The sequence below is a fragment of the Rhinolophus hipposideros genome, assembly GCF_964194185.1.
Source record: "Rhinolophus hipposideros genome assembly, chromosome: 8".
Lineage (NCBI taxonomy): Eukaryota > Metazoa > Chordata > Mammalia > Chiroptera > Rhinolophidae > Rhinolophus > Rhinolophus hipposideros.
In genome coordinates this window covers 77,488,308-77,508,538 of record NC_138054.1, presented here as the reverse complement: position 1 = coordinate 77,508,538, position 20,231 = coordinate 77,488,308, and the positions used below count along the sequence as shown (strand labels likewise).

Sequence of the window (20,231 nt, the reverse complement as noted above, 5' to 3'; positions counted from 1 at the left end):
TGATTAGGTTGGCTGTGGCCACAAAACTCATAAATGCTGCAAATATTTGCTTATTTCTTATGGGAACCTTTGAAATGTAGTGATTTGGGTTTCTTTTCACCTGCTGGTCCGTGTGTGATTGGACCACACATAATTTCTGGCAGTTTTCAAGGGCTGTAAGTGGATGCTTAACAGCTGAAGATGCATGGAGTGTCCAGTGCCAAGCTGCTACAGTGCTGCCACCTGGAAGAGAAAGACGGCTTACCCTGTGCCAGTGGAGAAATGTGGAGTCTTGAGTACAGATTTTAGTTTAGAAATGCCCTCCAACTTCTTTTGCCTTGCCGTTCTGGCATTTTGCAAAAGCAGGGTTCCAGTAACTCGGAATTGGGCACAATGGTTCATCGGCCATGGACAGCAGGTATATCGGGGCTTGATAAAGTCCTTAGTCAATCCCAGGTTTTAGAGGAATCCAAGGTCGGGTGAACGGTGACGGAACAGCCTTGACTGCTCTTCCCTGCAATTGCTTCTCCCCCTATTTAAATGGATGGAATAGCTTTTATTGAATGTGAAGGGACATCTGAGTGAACTTTTATTTGCTTTTGTTAGTCATTTGTGCATACTAGAAGGTGGTCTTGGGACAGGTTGACTCTTTATTTCCCAGTGGCTTCTGCATTTTCTAAGGGTGTACTGCAGTGGGAAGAAGTCGGATGCCAAGAATGCATTCCAGCATGCTGCAGAGGAGGAAATTTGATCCCTAAAATGTTGACTTTGTTGGTTATGGTACATATTAGAAATCACCCAGTAATCCAGGACAGATTTTTGTCGCCCTCCTGGAAGTTAATGTTGATATGAAATACTAAAGGGCTTTGGGCGCTGCAGCTAAGTGCTCTGCAGGCCAAGAGTGCTGCTGGAAATTGCCACCCATATGAAGAGGAAATGTGCCATGTGCTTTTTCTCTCTCTTGCATTTGGGCTTCCTTATGGCTTCTTCGTTGCTTCTGGGTTCCCAAGTCTACAGTGTTAGATATTAGACTTTCTCCTCCCTTGGCACTGGCACATTCATGATTTTCTGTGGCTCATCACTAGCAGCCAAGATTTTTGTATGCTTTTTCCTTCTTAAACTTGTTAGTTTTCAGCTTGCTTATTTATAGACATCTCTGTTAAAAGGAACTCCCCCCTCAAAATCTAGCACGAACATGACAGCAGCAGGGGATTTTAGGGGTTGATGTGATATCATTTAAAGACTCATTTGCTGTGTGCTTGGTGTTTTTTATTTTGCCTCCTGTTTTCTTTGAGTTCATAACTTGCTTGCCGGGCATGAGTGCTTCTGCGTCCAGCTGTTTCCTCTCAACTGACTTGTGCCTGGTGTACTTTGACTTTTAGGAAGAGTGAGTTCAGCCTCATGGTGGACGATTAAAGGCTGCTCGTTCTGGGTGCTGCCTTTTAGAGGAAACAGATATGTCTTTGGGCTCTTCTAGCCCAGTGATTTCCCCTCTTTCTTGGGTAGACCTTATTTTGGCTTTCTGATGTCCTTAGAGGACAAGTCATCTGAGCAAGAATGCTGGGAATTAGATGCTGTTTCTTACTACGTCTTCTCTGGCAAATACAGAGGGCTTTCTCTCTTGCCCTTTGGGCAGTTTTCAGGTCTGGTCCCTAGCAGTGGAGTTCATGAGTTGGTCCAGCATTAGTTTAGTAGGAGTGTGAAACTCTTGATATTCCAGATTTGGATAACCTGCCTTTCATCTCCACACGTCTAACTTGTTACCTGTTTAGGAATCTGGGCTGCTAAAGATAACTATATTATAAAGGATTTGGGGAACAATTCTCATGGGTAGTTTATCCACAGCTTTGTCTTGGGTCAGGGATAGGCTGAGAAATTTGCCCTAGGGCAAATAGCTAGTAAAAGGTAGAGTTTGGATTTGAATCAAGGTTTGTCTGATTCTCCAGAGCTATAACACTATAAATGACTAAAATTGCTTCTCCAGAATAAATTATTCAAACACTAAGGCTTATTGGGACATTATTTTTGCAATAGCCTGGAACTCTTAAATGGGGTGAAAGACTGAAAAGCCTTCGGTTACAATTTGACATTATGCCTAGATTTTTGTCCCGTACGTCCTTTCCATTTAGGATTTTATTTAGGTTTCTGATGAATGGCCATGTGATCCCAGTGGTAAGAATTGGCAGCATTTGGTCCTCAGCTCCTTTCTTGGGAGGGATCTTGGAGAGTGGGGTTGGGAGTGAGATTCAGGTTCAAAGATAGTCGTTTACTTTGATGTAACTTGCATTATGAAAATATTTGTAGAGTGATCTTACTTTCTGTAACTTGGAGCACTCACTGGGGAGGCAGGGATTCTTGTCTTCATTTTCCACTTGGGGAAAATAAACACATGAAAGTTGAGTGCTACACACAAAGTTTCAGCACAGTCAGCTCTAAAACTGAGGTTTAAAGTTCCCTTAGGCTGTGTGACTTTAGGCAAGTCACTTAACTTTTCTGAATCTTTATCTGATTATATGAGGAAAAATACCTACCTTGTAAGCTGTAGTAAATATTAAATAAGATATGTGAAAGTACTACTGGTATTATCAAATAAAATTCGAACATGACTCCTGGTTGGTAGAGGTCCCTGCTTGAGAGGAGGATAGAACTGAGTGGTTAAAGACAGTATTGGTCTCCGCTAAATTAAAAGCTATCCCGTAGTTCTTAGCTACATCTGAGTTATATAAATGTTCTCGTTTGAGAGCTAGATTAGTGCAGTGGTTCTCAATGTGGTCCCTAATCATCAGCATCAGCATTACCTGGGCCCTGTTTAGAAATGCAAATACTCTGCCAAATTTAGTGAATCCAAAACACTGGCTCTGTGTAATGAGCCCTCTACGCCATTGTGATGCAAGCTCAGGTTTGGGAACTACTGGATTTATGCTCAACTGGGCTCCAGAGTACATCCGAATTCCTGGAAGGGCTTCTTCCAAATTACACCATAAGCTAATGTTTTAAATGTATCTTCCCCTCCCATGATGTCAAAGTATAATTGGATGGAGAAAAGGTTAAAAGTGCTTGAGGTTGGGGGAGAAGAAAGAAAATACTTTTGAGATGGATCTTCTACTGTACAATAGTGATAAACTCTAGTGATAAAACAAGTCTGTATTTATAGGACTTGGGGACTCCCTGCCTTTCATTTCTCTTTCATCTCCTTAGTGACCCAGCATGAGGAGGATAATCTGAATCTGTGGTCTTGGTTGTTTGATGAAGGTGGGAAGGATCCTTTTAGGAGAGTAACCTATGGTGCTCTCCAAGTATGATCAGCTGATTAAACTGCCTAAGGAAGTGATTCTTGAAAATGCTCCTCGAAGGCCAGTATCGGAGCATTAAATAAATGTCAAACGTCCCTCTGCTTGTGATGGCCAGTGGGTCTGAGAACAGGGCCTTTGGTGACCTGGTGATCTCTCAGTGGGCCTCTCTCATCCCCTGCCCCCCAGTGGCCACTCTTGGGTTCTGCTGTGATTCCTTTGTGTCCCTTGTGAAGTCCTAGCAAATAAATCCTCTAAATAGGCTCCTGACAAGTCGTCCCATCTCTGAAGTGGATGAGGTCTCTCTGAGGAGTGGACATTTGAGCCAAGACCTGTCCCCACTGTATGACTTAAATAAGAATTGTGTTTGACACAGAAATGGGACTTACAGGAATGGTTGTAATAAACATTGACAATGCAAAGACCAGGGGGAGAACCAGTGTTCTAGTTCACCTGGGCTTTCTGAAAACCCAATGTGGTTTCTGTGTCCTCCCCATTAAAAACACGTTTCCTTGTACCAGACCTATTTTTCCTCCTGCCAGAGAAATGAAGCTGTTGTGATCATTGTGATCTGGCTGCGATGGAGGCAGCGGCTTCCAGGAGGCGGTCTGCTGACAGTTTGATCTGTGATGGGATATTTGTATGCATAGGCAAGTACTTTAGTAGGGATTCTTTTGTTCTTGGTGTGTGTTTGTGTATTTTAAACTCACTTTATCATCCTTCTGACTTTTAGCTTTATTTTTCCTGGTCTTGTTTTTTTTCCTTTTTCATTCTCTTTTTGGCATCTAACTTGAGTAGAATGCGAAGCACATGGAGACCTCGGTAACTTTACCACGCCAGAGCTGGTAAAATGCCTCCTTTCAGGACTGTAGATGCAATTTATACCACTTCCAGATCAATGTCATTCAGTGAAGATTCCTGGTATCTGCTTACCTGTTGGAATGGCCTGGCTAATTACAGGCAGAAAGTGCCTTTCTCTAATTATCTAATAACAGAAGTTTCGTAATGATCTCTACGTCTTCTCTTTTCCTACTTTATTGCCTTTGGTGTGGAGATTTGGTTCAACCCTCCTTACTCTGTTTTTAGGGTTCTTTTGGCGCAAGACAGATTTGTAACATTCTTGTTTTTCTTTCTAGTCTGTGATTTGAATCTTCTGCTTTCCCAATGCAGCTTTGAGTTGGCTTCTTTAAAACCCCTACATAAAACCTCAAGTGACCAATATGTGGTCACATTATGGTATTTTGGGTTAAAATAAAATGAGATTGAGATAGCTGGGTGTTCACCTCTTCCCACCCCTTACTGCCCTCCCCCCCCCACACACACATTCACCAATGGGAAATTCTGTGTGCCTGGGGTAAGACAATCTCAAGAGTGTGGGAGCCAAAACAGACTTGTGGGCTGGGAGTGGGGGGAGAGATACATGTTAGTTAGATTTCCATAGCTTAGCATGCCAAGTATCCATCCCAATTTGGTTATACTGGCCAGAGACAGCAAATAAAGAAGAGAAACAAATAGGTTTCAGAAAAGACAGCTGCTAACTTTGGTCTGGTCCCCTGTGTTTCTGGTCTAGATGATGAAGCCAGGGTCTCCTGCACATTAGTGAGGACGGTGGTGTCGAGGAGGTTGACATCAGTATATTTTTGGAGCTTTGACAAGAACTGGAAAATGGACAGGATTCTATGGCTTTTCCTTCAGGGAATTTGAAGAAGCCTGAGGATTTAGAGGCGCCTATAATCTTAGTAAGGTTGGCTGTGCCCTAAGCCATTCTTTAACTTACTTAAACACGCCTGCTGTGGTTCAGAGTGGACTTACGGGGGTCAGGTGAAAACTTGTCACTTTTGGAAAGTGGTCCAGGACAGTCCTAGGAATTAATGAAATAGTAAACACTGTGGTATTGCTGCTGCTCCTGAGTGTCTTTATCAAAAGACCTGACTTGATTGGATTGATGACAATCCATGAAAGCATGATAACTGGAATCCCTGACTGCATGGCAATCAAGTTCCTACAGTTCAGTGACGTGTCACAGATAATCTTTTTCAGTATAGAAGGAAAAACTGCAGGACGTAGAACTGTGTAGAGAAATTTAGGATCTTTTTATATAACCCCTGCAAGACCAGTCCAAGTTTGGAGTTATAGATAAAATGAAAGGAATAGGCAAAATGAGAGGTGTTTTTTTGTTTTTTTTAAAGAGAAAGCAAATGAGGCCTTAACGTTTTGTCGTTTAGGAGCAGTTTTTTCCTTGCCTTTTTTGTTTGTTTTTGAGCAGTATCTGCAAAGCAGTTTAATAGGGAAAAGGGAGGAGTATTTTAGAAACTAGGTCAGAAGAAGTAGGTGTGATTTAGAAGTGTTGTTTTTATTTAAAAATTGGTATGCATCCTCCTCGGGGAAGCTCCGTACGAGTATGTGACCCTTGCTTTTATATGTATTCCTTAAGTGTATTTTATCACTTAATGATGAATGGCAAATAAGCAGGACAGAAAATGTCTTAAAAAACTGCCCCGTTCAGTTGGGTTTGTAATCCATCCGCACGAAGGTCCTTTCCCTAGTTGAAGCACCAAAGGATGGTTTGTGGGAGGAAGTACCTTTTTCTGGTGTCAACCCATACCACATCATGTGGGTAACAAGGTCTGTATGTTATTAAGCTTTCAATTATTGAGCACGTAATAGATGCAGAATACCAACCTACCTTTCTTGCATACCATCAAGATTCCCTGGACTTTGATTGCATTCCCCATTTCTTGAGACTTTTCAGGATAAGAACTTTTTAAAAACTCACTTAATTGCCCAGTCCTATTGCCGAAATGTTATCTAAAGCATACACTACTTGGGACTTGGCCAAAACGGCAATACTTTTTTTTGAAAAACCTGAGTCCCTATCACATGCCAGTTGCTTACAGTAATGCATTAACTACTTATGGAGCTTCTGCAGTGTGTCAGGCACTGTATTGTGAACATAGGATTCACAATTCCTGCCTCTCATGGAGTACTTTCTAGTGGGGAAAGATGTAAGTAAATCACAAATAACTACCGTGTTTCCCTGAAAATAAGACCTAGCTGGACCATCAGCTCTAATACGTCTTTATAGACGTATAGTAAAATAAGTAAAATAAGACCCGGTCTTATTTTAATGCTGGGTCTTATATTAATTTTTGCTCCAAAAGACATATTAGAGCTGATTATCTGGCTAGGTCTTATTTTCGGGGAAACACAGTATGTAATTATAATTCTATAAATACACTGTAGGAGACGTACTACCTTCATTAAATTATTTTTCAACTATTTTTTAAAGTAAATTTTAATTTATGATAACCTTGGCTAGTGGGGTAGTTTTGTACAGTTGGGCTCTTGGGATGGGTACTGGTCAGTTTTTTCCCTTAACTGCTCCAGGGTCAAATGTTACAGGAAATTCTCCATCTGAGATTGGACTTGAGTCTGTTAACCTCTAGTGGACTCTAATGGGCTAGAGGCCATTGTTTCTTAGCAAGGCTGTTTGTGTTGGAGGGACATTGCAGGACATTTGGCATCCTGCTCCTCAGGCAAGAAATGCCAGTAACACCACAGAGTTGCTGTGAGAACCAAAAGAGGTGCTTTCATACTTTATTCCTAAACACTTCTCCGGGGTTAGTATTGCCCCGGCTGAAAATTATTGGGCTACACTGTTAGGATTCTTGGAAGGAGCTATTGAACGGATTCCTTTGGGAGAACAGACTGAAAATAGGTAGAGCTTGAAAATTGGACTGGTCAATCCTTTTGGTGTGTAACTTGTGTGTTCTTGTTTTTTAAGTAGGTATTTTGAAATAGCTTTCAATCCCATTCTGCTTTTTCTCCTATTGACGGTGGAGAGGGGAAAATAATGTCTGTTATGAACTGGTACTGTAAAAAACATTTCACGTACTTATCATTTGAAGTGTCTCATATCTTAGGAAGTTTTTAAATTCCCATTTTACAGATGGTGCTGGTGCTAAGGGATGAAGGAACTTGCTCAAAGTAGTGCCAGAGCCTATGCTGTTTTTCTTTTTTTAAAAGTATAACCGGATTGATTGCTAGTTAACCTCTATCTAGTTTACCACTCTGGATTTCCGGTATTGAGTAAATGGGACCAGACCTTAACTATTATTCTGGTTTCTGAGTTTTATTGCTAGAAATTTGGGACTTGCGTAGGATGAGAGAATAGCTAACGTTTTAGGTGATGGAAGATACAGCAGTCAGACACAGACACATCCCTACCTCCTGGAGGTTATATATTCCAGTCTAGGATATAGATATTAAACAAGATAAGTACGTAAACCATATAGTGTGCTAGTGATACATGCTGAGGAGAAAAAGTTAATCAGGGACCGGTATAAGAAGTGTGCAGGATTGAAATTTTAGATGGGTTCACCAGGGAAGGCCAAATTGAAGTGATACTTGATATGAAAAGAGTGAGCTATACTGGTATCTGGGAGGGGATAAGAAAGAGTATTCCAGGTGGAAGGATCAGTGAATACAAAGGTTCTGAGGCCAGAGCATGTCTAGCTAGTTTGAGGAAACTGTGTTTTGTTTTGTTTTAATGTATTAACTCCTTTCATTCAACCCTGGGGGTGCTACTACCTTGTTTCCCCGAAAGTAAGACCTAGGCGGACAGCCAGCTCTAATGTGTCTTTTGGAGCAAAAATTAATATAAGTCCCAGTCTTATATTACATTATATTATGTTACATTACATTATATTATATTATATTATATTATACCTGGTCTTATATTACAATAAGACCGGGTCTTATATTAATTTTTGCTCCAAAAGATGCAGTGGAGCTGATGGTCCGGCTAGGTCTTATTTTCGGGGAAACACAGTACTGTTATCTCTATTCTGTTGATGTGCAAACTGAGGGACAGGGAAGTGGAAGGCATTGTGGGGGCAGAGCTCTTAACCACTGCCTAGGACTGGAAGTGTAGACCAAAGCATTTCCTCTCAACACCAGAGGTTAGGAATTCCAAGGCCTCTAGAATTTCACTTTCTCCTCCACAGTCCCTTTTCCTTTCCTACTTTTAAAGTTTTACACACAATTCTCTACCTTCCTGGAGCATTATATTCTAATCTAGGATACAGACAATGAACAAGATAAGTAAGTAAAGCACACATAGTGTGTTAGTGATACGTACTCAGGTGAACAAGAAAATCAGGGGCTGGGTATATAGGAATTTGGGAAAGCTTGGCTTTGAGAATGCTGTTTATTTGGGAACCTGGGAATCTGAGGTGCTGGAGATGGGAGGAGTTTTGGGAGGGAGGTCCTGTAGCCCAAATGCTCCCAGACTGGACGAATCGCCTGAGGAGATTCCTGGCCCCATCCCATAGCTGCTGATTCAGAATCTGGAGAGCAGGGTTCGATTGTGTAGCTGACAAGGTAAAACCTGGTTAGTGCTTGCCTGCTCCTCTGAGGAGTTGCAGACAACTGGGATCAGAAGCCAGGTGTTCGCTCAATCTAGTACTCTTTTCATCATGCTGCACTGCTGCCTTACTCTTGAGATGAAAAAGTTGTAAAGAAGGGATGTTTAATTTTATCAAGTGGTATTTCGGTTCCTGTTTAATCATCTTCTTGGGGCCTTACTGTTTTTATAACCGTGGGTTTTAAGCAGCATCTGAGGAGGAATTCTTTCTTTAGTTGTGTGATTGCCTTAGAAGCTTTTGTAATTTGTTGGGCATTGGGAGATACCGGTTGGCTAAGTTTGGTCTTCCAAAAAAGTTATCTTCATCATTTTTGGAAGAACATTTTTGCTGTTGAAAGGTGGCTAATGAAAGTGCTCTGGATGAGGAGAAGGAATTTATCATTTGTTGGAGAATTCATTAGTTTGATGTTCTAGCTGTATTTGAAGGGCTCTTTCTGGGACCAAAGAAGAAATAAAGAAATACCAGCCACCTGGTTGTGGTTTTTCTGCTGTGCCTCTTTTGGATGGGCAGCTGTGAGGTGGTTAGTACGTTAGGCTCTCATAATCTGAGTTTTGCTGGATGATTTAATGACTCTTCCTCCTTTGGTTTCTTTTACCCTTAGTGAGTGTTCTCAGATCTTCTGATCTGGAAGGATGGAGCACAGTAGCCTAAACAGCTCAGCCTGGGAGGGAGCCAGGCCTTTTGTCTTTCTCTGTCACTTTAGAGACAGTGTGGGTTGGAAGGTCCTAAGTCTGATGTCTTGTTGCAGCCCCTCCTAGGAGTTTGGTCAGGTTGGTGCTTTGGGTGATATCTTTGAAATGGGCTCTTCTAAGTCTATAAAATGGAATGTGCCGACCTTGTAGAATCGTTTCTGTAAGCAGAATGGGGTAGATAAAACTTTTCATTGACTTTGGATTTTTTACTTGTATTTAACTTGGACACTTATAGAACTTTGAAAGAATTGAAAACAAACACAAAAAACAACCCAAAACCTGTCTCTTTGGCATGGTAGTTACAAACTTGTTGGTAATCTCTCACATAGACCAGCTTGTTTAGAACTTGAATGAACTAGAACTAGAATGAAAGGATCTTTTTCCATCTTTTGTGAAAGGGAAAACTGGGCTTTAATTCTCAGGTTATGAATGATAAGAATCATAGGCTGAGTGGATTCGATTTCCTGGGTCAGGTGTTGGTATACCTGATGAGGGATTTTTATTTTAATATCATCAATTTAATTTCAGGAAATCTTGAATGATGTCTTCGGTGAGGCCACATAGGAGGTTAGGAATCTGTTATTGCCCTAGGTGGGGAAACATGACTGTTTAAATGAGAAACAAAAGGGAAGGAGTCTCATTTTAGGAGGCAGGGTCTGGGGGTAGAAGTAACCAAGCAGTTTCTGGGCAGTTTCTCCTCAATTGGGATAGGAGGAGTCCTTGCCCAGTCTTCAAAGCCCTGAAGTAGTGGAGGAGTGAGAAAACACAGGGTGAGGGGGCAATGGGTACAGATTTCTGTGTGTCTGGGGATGGGGCACGATTCTCTGGTCAACTCTGGGTTTTTCTGGAATTCTGCTGTCCCTCCTAAGATGTGAGTGGGGCCACGTGGAACTTGCACGTTGGTTGGGAGAGGCCTTAACTTTTATATTTGTCCCTGCCTGGAATGCTTCTCAACAGGGGAGGGTCCGGTTCGGGAACTGGATCAACAGCTGCCGCCTGTCCCTGTAATCACAGGAAGCTGAGGCCGGGTGCCTTTGTATGGGAGCTCTGCAGCCAGACAATAGTTTGTGCTGGCGGGGCCATGTGGCGAGTCATGTGACCCGGGGCTGTTTTCTTGCCGGGGTCCTTACCCATCTGTTCTCTCCGCTCTTTCTGGGTTATCAGGCGCCAGTCCAAGTCCTCCCAGGCAGCCAGCTTCATGGCCAGAGATTACGAGCACTAACCTTCCTGGCAGGGGCGGTGTGGCTTCGCGTTTATGCAGATTAGCCATGTGTTTCTCACTTCAAGGCGTTCCACAGGAAAAGCCTTTTCCTGTGTTTGGCTCTCAGTGGGCGGTTCCCAGCTTACTGTACTGGGACCCGGCAAGCAGCAGGCCAGCAGGCGTGCACAAGAGGGATCACAGTACACTGGCCCCCTCCCATTCCACCTCCAGTGCTACGTCACCACAACACAACCGCTCGCGCGCTCATACTGTTGGTGTCATTCATTCGGTGCCAAGATTGCTTTAAAAAATTCCCTTGGCCCCAGTTCAAACAGGAGTACAGCTGGGATGTGTTAGATTTTAGGCAGTCTGCCCTCAATTTGAGATGAGTTATAAATAGCAGTGCCGACTTCCTTAACTACCGCTCTCTGAGGTAAAATGCAGGTTAATTACTGTGGGAATCAATTAGGGGGTTCTTTCAGTTAAAGAGCCAGGGATGCTTTTTAAAAAATTGTTATTATTAAAAGTCATGCAACAAATCTGGCCAGGAATAAATTGAAAGCACAAGGATTAAGGAGTAATATGTAAATGTCCAAAATCCAAGATCATGGCTCTAGGTTTATACTGGCTCCAACTAGTTGGCATTTAGGGTGACAGAACCAGTGGTAGTCAGAGCTTTCTGATGGACACCTTTTCCAGCCCCAGCCCATCCCTCTCGACTCGGGTTCTTGCCAATCCAAACCTGGCTCCTTAGAGTTGCTGCCTGGTCACTTCCTTTCTCCATCTTCGTTTTGAGACTGAAGCTTGGAGCTTCCCTTAGGTGGACTTGGATTACAAGAAAATTAAGAAGTTTCTCTTTCCTGATGGACTGTCACGTGGTTTGGTGCATTTTGGTGAAAGTATCTTTCTGCTGGGAAGTTTGAGTCCCTGGTCCTTTCTTCTCGGCTCTCTTCAGTTAATCAGTGGTGGTCAGAGGCTGGATGGAGAATTTAAAGTCCAGTCTTTATAGCTCAGCAACCCCTGAGGGTCCTTATGGCTTTGCTGGATGCAATAAGAAGCTGTAAGGGGATTACATGAGCCCCCTGGTCTGGAGGGGCTTGTCATTCCATTGGCTTGGAGCAGAACTCTCTGTGCAAGTGGTTAGTCTGCAAACTGTTCTGAATATATTCAGAGGGACCAGCTTGCTAAGGCATCCTTGCCTTCGATGCCCCCCAAACTGCATCTTTTGATGCATTTCATTTGGCAGGCAGTTTGTAACAGCCAGTGATCTGGAAAGAGATAAGTGGTGGATAGAGATGGGGCGTTTTCTTACAGCTCTTTTCCCTTTTTCTTATTTTATTTTTTATGAATGCAGGAGGGTATATAGCAGGGGGCCCCACTTCCCTGATCAAGGGGGCAGCATTTTCCTCTCAATTATGTGTCTTTATGGCAGAGCCTTTGCTTTTGAAGTATAATCACAGTAATCTATGCCTGTGGTTTCCCATTGAAAGGATTTCCTTTCCGTCTTTCCCAGAGAGGAATCTCCGGCCTTTTGCAGCCAGGGTTTGGTGTTTACCATCCGTTGCCTTTTCCTTGGTGCCTGCAGACTGCTGATGATACTGGTTTTTCTGTCTTAATGTGTAGTAGAGATTTTTCTGGTCTGAAATTGCTACTTTCAAATAAACTGATTAAGTGAAGATTTAAGGCCCTTTCTGTGTTACAAGAGATTGGAAGTTGGCATTTTATCTATAACTGCAAATCACAAATCTTTCACAATGGTTTTAAATGTCAGAAGTTTGAGTTAGGTCCCTGCCCACCTCCCTTTCTGATAATGAGCAGATGTTTAACTTTGACATGAGAACAGAGTGATCTGATTGTTGGAGCCGAATGTATTTGTTCGCTAAGCTACGTATTCTGTTGATTACAACCCTTTGGTAAGGGAGGGGCTTAGCAAGCTGATGTCTAGGAAAAAGAAATGTCTTAATTTTACTTTTAGAATAAGAATTTCTTTGACTTGTGTTTATTTTTGGTCTGCAAAGATTTCCTAAAGTTGACGGATGAATCATAGAACCCTTTATTAACTAGTCCCCATGTAAGTAGCTGTCCTCTATTGGGAGTGCAGTTCACCTGTTGTGGAGAGGAAAAGGTAACTTGTCTTTTGTTTTTAAGCATGGTGTTTGGGGGTGCCTGTACGGTTTGAGGGCCTATCGGGTAAGGGATGGCACATAAGATTCTTTTCAACAGTGTGCTGTTCTCCTTTGGCTGTTTGTTCCACCTCTCGTCTTCTTTTTCAGTTCAATTCACTTTTTTTTCCTGCCCTCAAAGTCATAACCTGGTTTAGGGTGTGCCCCCCAGCCGTGTAGTTAGATGGTGTGATCTGGGCTTTTTTTTTTTTAATTGAAATGCTATTTTACTGTATTTCATAGGGAATTAGAGGAAATCTTTATTCCTATTTCAATGTGATTTAACCTCAATGGTTGCTAAAATATTTATGACACGACAAATTCTTTTGGAGTCTAATTCCTGTATTTCATAATAATGACTTTATACTCTTTTTTAATATAATTTTTTTTCAATTACAGTTGACACTCAACATTCTATTAGATTCAGGTGTACAGTATAGTGTTTAGACATTTATATAATTTACGAAGTGATCCACCTGATTAGGACCCACCTGGCACTATACATAGTTATTACAGTATTGTTGACTATACTCCCGATGCTGTACTGATCTGGGCTTTCTCTCCATAGTATCGCCTACCTACTTCTTGCATTAGGGCAGCCTGACACATTGCAGTTACTGAGCCATCGCTCTGCACTTGGGGTCCTTGGGAGGGGACACTTTGAAAATAAAAGACCTTTATCTCTGTCTTCCCAGAACTTAGCCTTGAGAGATGCAGTCAGTTAGCTGGACAACTAAGTGCCAAACCTTATGATTCTGACTGAATTTACAAGAAGACATTTAGCAATGGGAGCGATCGGAGTGTGTTGAATTGGGCAGTAGTTTCATGTTGAAAGGGTGGATTTCTGCAGGGTACCATTGCATAGATCTGGGCATGTACTGTGTGGGGAACTTGGGCATGAAACTGAAAATGTGTAGCATTGAGCATGCTGCGGAGGGCTTCGGAGCCAGACAGAAGTCCTGTTTATCATTTATTGATAATACCTATTACTTACTGGGCATTTAAATACCAGGTGCTGTGTGAAATGTGTTATGTGCATTTTAGGTGAAAAACTGAGTATGTTCAGGGTCAAACAGTGATAGAATTAGGATCTGAACCCAATTCTATTGATTTGCTACGCTCTTTGCTCTTTCTGTGCAATACTGTACAGGATGTAGCAGGTTAGGAGGTAGGAAGTTTGGAGCTATTGTTGAGCAGGGAGAGATGAAAATTATTTGCGAGCATTGTTCTAGAACTGTGTGGTTCATTATAATAGCCACTAGCCACGTGTGGTTATTTGAATTTAATTAAAAGTAAAAAAAACAATTCAGTTCCTCAGTTGCACTAACTATATTGCAAGTACTTAATAGTCACACCTCACAGGAGATTTTATTGGGTAGTGTTTCTCTGGATCACTGGTTCTCAGCTAGTATACATTAGAATTATCTAAGGATCTTAAGAGGTAAGGGTGGGGGAGCCCAAGCTCTTCCAGACCCACTAAATTGGAATCTCCAGGGAGAGGCCCAGGCCTTCGTGAATCGTCGCAGAAAATTTTGATCTGTAGCTCTGATTAATAGGTACTGCTCTAGAAGCTCCATGGTAACCATGGTAATGACTGCCCCTCATGTGTTGTGGGGAGACCTGGACTGCCGGAGATACTCAGAGTGGGCTGGTCTCTGTTTAGCAAATGTAGTCTCTTCACCTGGAGGCCACATGGACAGCAGCTGCAGTCTGGGATGAGATGAGGATTTCCTCATTATTTCTCCTCCTTACGATGTGGTGGTGTATAAGCCCCTGAGCTCTTTACCAGAGAGAATGGTGATGTTTGGCTCTATTGCCAGGTGTACCTGGGGAAGACCACATGCTATTTATTACTTACTAGTCCAGTTGTTAAATTTGAACTTCCTAAACAGTCCCAAAAGAATCCATGTAGCTCCAAAATTATGATTGGGAACATTATTGAAGCTTCTGATACAGAGGCAGGACTTGGGCGAAAATTATTTAGTTATATTGAAAACTAATAATATTATTGACAAATAATATTAAACAAATAATAATATTGACATGCAGTAGTGATCTGGGACACGGTTTTACTATGATTGTAGTTTAGAAACTTGGAAGGTACTCCCATCATCACTGTTATCTTTTTAGCTGAGATTTCAGCTGCAACCTAAGAGAACTTTGCTTCTGCTTTTCCCCTCTTGATATTTAGAATAGTCTGTGGCTTTTTGTCTTATCCATTTTCCTCATGACAGCTTGACTTCCTCTATTATAAAACTCTTAGGTAGTACTCTGCCAAAAAAAAAAAGAAGTACAGAGAACCAGTTGTTTGAATGCCCCCCGCCCCCGCCCATTTTGGAGGGGGTTTTGTGATTTTTAAGATCTACCACACCTTAAGTTACAATTTATTAATTGTGAAATAACAGAACTAGAAGGGACCCTCGGTATGATCTAGACTTGTGGTTCTTAAAGTGAAGTCCCTGGACCAGCAGCATAAATATCACCTGGGAGCTGTCACAAATGCATGTCCTAGGCCCAACCCTGAGCCTGCAGAATCCAAGACTTGGGGGGTGTCTCGACAGTCTGTGGTTTAACAAGCCCTCCAGGTAGTTTTCATGCATACTAAAGTTTGAGAACTACTGAACTCCTAAATTTGAGACTTACTGATATTCAGGCCCAGAGTATTCATGTTGACTCACGACCCCTAATTTAAGATTCAGTTTTCAAGTTTTATGTCAGGTCCAGGCCTACTTTCCAGCGTGGGTGTAGCTCTTTAAGGTACTTCGAGAAACTCCCTATCCTGTCCACACCAGCAGTAGATACAGGTAGGCATCTCTGACAGGGGACAGGATGCTGGGGCTCCCTCTGTCTTGTATATAGCTCCAACAGGATAAAGTCATGTCAAAGGTGAATGAGCTGATTGGGCCTGTTGGCCCACAGAGAGTTAAAAGAAATCTATGTTTGTAGTGAAACACCTGTGAATTGAACTTAGCTTTTATTATTGGTGCTATGCTGTACCTCTATGTCTTGTTCTTTAAAGAGACAGAAGGTCGAGTCTCCTTATACCCTGAAACTCTTGAATATTAAAGGAAATGAACTTGTCAGTTGAGAGGCACAGGCCTGTAAATTCAAAGTCACAGTTCCCTCAACAATTGTAACTTAGCCCTGTTAACCCATTTTGAAGAAAGCATTAATTAATGTGCTTGCGCCATCCTGCAAACAAGCTATAGATGTGCGAGGAAAAAAGATTCCACTATTTAAAGGATAGAAACATCTAAATGCTTGTATACTTGAATTCCCAACCACAGCATTGAAGCCTCAGTTTTGGTGTTGAACCAAGATCCTGGGAGAGTATAGCAGTACCGTAGTCCTCCCCCGGCTGCAGGGCCTTTGCTCTGATTTTCTACCCCATGGAGTGCATCTATTTATTGCTCCACACCTGACCTGTCCCTTGGATCTCAAGTAGTACCACACTTACAAAGTAGCATATAGCTTACAAGATGCTGTCACAAACTGGTGGTATTTTCATTTTACATATAAAAATCAAGGTTCTGAGGAAGGTTAAATGAATAGCCCAAGGGTTACTGGGTCTATACCATTACTCTTTCATACTGTTTTTCTGTGCAGCATACAGACCTGTATACTTGGGTTTGTGTTTATATTGGCCAGAGACCATTTGAAAGCTTCAGGTTAATGAAATGTTCTTTATTTTGTAGCCATCCAGTCCGATGGATCAGATGGGCAAGATGAGACCTCAGCCATATGGTGGAACTAACCCATACTCGCAACAGGGACCTCCGTCAGCACCGCAGCAAGGACATGGGTACCCAGGGCAGCCATATGGGTCCCAGACGCCGCAGCGGTACCCAATGACCATGCAGGGCCGGGCACAGAGTACCATGGGCGGCCTCTCTTATGCACAGCAGGTGACTCCAATTACCTTGACCCTTAATCACTCCAGGATCTGGTCTTGAGCTATAGAATCAGAATGGGCTTTGGCTTCCAAACCTCTTGAAAGGAGGGTAGGCCAACTGGCTCAGTTGGTTACAGTGTGCTACAAGGCCAAGGTTGTGGGCACCGTCCCAGATAGGCTCAGAGGAACGCTGCTCCCTGGCCGCATATCTGTCTTCTTCTTTGACTTGGCTGGCCGGCTGCTTGTACCCACTGAGTGGTGGTCTCTGAAGGAGGTGGGAAGAAAGAAAGGGAGTGACTGAGCACCTCTCCACTGCTACCAAGAAAAACTAATCATAATGTGTGCCCTGGGGATGGAAGAGGCCCTACACATTTCTCCGGGCTTTCAACATACAGCTGTCTGGTTCAAAATGAATGTTTAGGAGGGACGGGGGGTTAGAAGGAAAGGAAGAGTCAACAGTAAAGACGCTAACAGTGCTGTTAGGAATGTTAAGGTTCTGCTCATTTTGTCTGCCCATTCTCTCGTGTCTTTTTTTGTTTTGACAGCTTTTTCTACCATTTATATTTGAGTGATATTCATACTGAAAATAGTGAGGGACAGAATATAAAACCTAACTTTACAGCAAAGTGTGCCTTTAAATATAAAAAAAGATATTGGGATATTGTCGCTTTTTTTTTTTTAATGAGAAAATGGAGGAGAGATGGGATGGATATTGTTTTTTTCTTCTCCCCTTCCCTACTTACCAAATGTATCTCTGTTGCCTAGAATAGTGCCTGATAAAAGGAAGCAAACAGGCTCTCAAATATTTTTTTGAATGTGAAGATTATAAATGAAAAAGAGAGCTAGAGTAGCTGAGTGCTTTGCACACTGTCTGGATTACTAAACCCTAGGTTTTCAGTCCGCTGAGCCAGGCTGCTGTTGACTATTTGTTGTGGCTAGGATACAGATTCCTAGCGCTTATAAAAACAGTGTAGACCGTGATTTTTTAAAATAGTAGGTTCATTGGTGAAAACAGCTGCTCTTGAACTCTTGTTAAGTTGCCCAAATATTAAATAGTATAAATTTTTTATGGATGAATGAAGTCTACTTGTAAACAAACCAACTAGTAACCCAGCTTGACCATCCTTCCTGGCTCAGTTTAGACAGGGACGGTAGAAAATCCTGCGCCATCTAAGTGTGAGGCTTGGCTTGCTTGCTTTCTGTACCCGTAGCTTTGGACAGAATATCTTACCTTTCTTCATCTAGAAGAGTCAGTGCTAAAAGTATCCTTTCCTTTCCTACAGATTCCTCCTTATGGACAACAAGGCCCCAGCGGGTATGGTCAGCAGGGCCAGACTCCATATTACAACCAGCAAAGTCCTCACCCCCAGCAGCAGCAGCCACCCTACTCCCAGCAGCCACCATCCCAGACCCCTCATGCCCAACCTTCATATCAGCAGCAACAGCAGTCTCAGCCACCACAGCTCCAGTCTGCTCAGCCTCCATATTCCCAGCAGCCATCGCAGCCTCCACATCAGCAGTCTCCAACTCCATACCCCTCCCAGCAGTCTACAACCCAGCAGCACCCCCAGAGCCAGCCCCCCTACTCACAGCCACAGGCACAGTCTCCCTACCAGCAGCAGCAACCTCAGCAGCCAGCATCCTCGACGCTCTCCCAGCAGGCTGCGTACCCCCAACCCCAGTCTCAGCAATCACAGCAAACCGCCTATGCCCAGCAGCGCTTCCCTCCACCACAGGTGAGATGCCTCTGTGTCTTGCCCTGCATGTGACCCCATGCAGGTTGGCGGTTGGTGTCATGAGAACTTTGCCATAACTACTGGTTCTCTAACGTGCACGTAAAACCCCATTAAACTCTGGGTAATCATGCTAACTGGATTGATTGAACTAATAAAGGCATAACCTTCTTAACTGCTTAAAAACCTGTAGCTCTCGTTGCTGGTGAAGAAATAGAGCAGTAGAAAGTTGCATAGACAGATAAATTGAAGATAATGGGACTGTTTTGTTTTTTTTTTTTAAACTAGCATTCAGAACTTGAGCATCCAAATAAGTTTTGTCTTTTTTAAAAGCAACACTTTGGGAGGCTCTACTGTACGTTTGTTCCAACTGCCATTCCATTCAGCTATTGCTCAAAATATTTTGGATCCCTTTATAATGAAATTGCTACCAGAGCCAACATCACACTCTTCAGAATATTCTCAGTGTGGCAAATCCTTTTCTTTTTTGAGGGTGGATATGGTTTTTTGGAAATAGCTAAAATTCATTTGTAGCCATGTCTGTGAACAAGGTAGGTGATGAGGCCTAAAAATAACAATTTGGGCTTTAGTCTTTAAAGAGCAAAAAGAGGAGAAAAAACTGAGTTATGACAGATAGGTCCACTAAAGATTTTGTGCATTGGTCTATTGTTGGAAAAATACCTCATCCCAAGGCAATATCTTTGAAGGAAGCGGTAGTCATTTTAATGCAAAGGTTCTAGCATGAGTTTTCTGTTGTTTTTTAAATTAATTGGTCTCATGCCTTGATAGATATAGCTTGTAGTTAGCCAGACTTGAGCATTTAACCCCAAGGGAACAGCTCTAGGTGAGTGGTGATCAGTGAGTGGTCAACAGTGCCATCAGACAGTCTTACATCCACTGTTGACATTCTTGTCTCAAGAGCCACGCCTTGTATTTTTCTGCTTTCAGATGATGCTGTGCATAATTGGCCACAGTAGTCTCTCTCACCCAGCTTCCCCTTGGGTGAGATTCATAGCCCTTTTACCACGAAGCCAGCTTACCTGCTTTGTCAATACCAGGCCTTCACCGCTTCTGTGTTTCTTGTTTTAGGAGTTATCTCAAGATTCATTTGGGTCTCAGGCATCCTCAACCCCCTCAATGACCTCCAGTAAGGGAGGGCAAGAAGATATGAACCTGAGTCTTCAGTCAAGACCTTCCAGCTTGCCTGTGAGTATTCCTGCCACCCTCTAAAAGATGATGGGGGAAGAGAGGAAAGCAAAGAAAACCAGATTCTGGTTGGATGTTTTTTGGTGGTATTAAGCTAAATGAACAATGAGCTATTCCTTGAATTCAGGTTCAAAATTCTGAGTAGAACAATGAGCTATTCCTTGAATTCAGTTTCAAAATTCTGAGTAGAAATTTATGGACTGACCTCATAGACAGTGTCTGTTTTGGCTACCTGCCAAGGGAATAGGTTTGTGATCTCTGTCTAGAGTTTTTTGTTTTTGTTTTTAAATCTTGGACTCTTAGGCGTGGACCGAGGTGAGGGACAGAGAAGATGGAGGTGTTGGAAACACTATCTGTTCTCCATCCAAGTTGAAAGAAGTCTAGGTGTTTTGTTTTTTTCTTTAAACGGAATTTATTTTATTTTATTTTATTTTATTTTATTTTATTTTATTTTATTTTATTTTATTTTATTTTATTTTATTTTATTTTATTTTATTTTATTTTATTTTATTTTATTTTATTTTATTTTATTTTATTTTATTTTATTGGGGAATGTTGGGGAACAGTGTGTTTTTCCAGGGCCCATAAGCTCCAAGTCGTTGTCCTTCAATCCAGTTGTGGAGGGCGCAGCTCAGCTCCACGTCTAGTTG

At 42.3% G+C, this 20,231-nt stretch overlaps 1 protein-coding gene across 2 annotated transcripts in view; it reads left to right on the top strand.

The window, feature by feature from the left end:
- The window catches only part of ARID1A (AT-rich interaction domain 1A), a 65,961-nt gene that overhangs the window by 8,149 nt on the left and 37,581 nt on the right, over positions 1 to 20,231 (top strand). For both annotated transcript variants that reach the window (XM_081057314.1, XM_081057313.1), the window contains exons 2-4: positions 16,446 to 16,655; positions 17,926 to 18,378; positions 19,465 to 19,581. In XM_081057314.1, the coding sequence (XP_080913440.1) occupies positions 16,446 to 16,655; positions 17,926 to 18,378; positions 19,465 to 19,581 (780 nt within the window). The remainder of the gene's footprint in view (positions 1 to 16,445; positions 16,656 to 17,925; positions 18,379 to 19,464; positions 19,582 to 20,231) is intronic.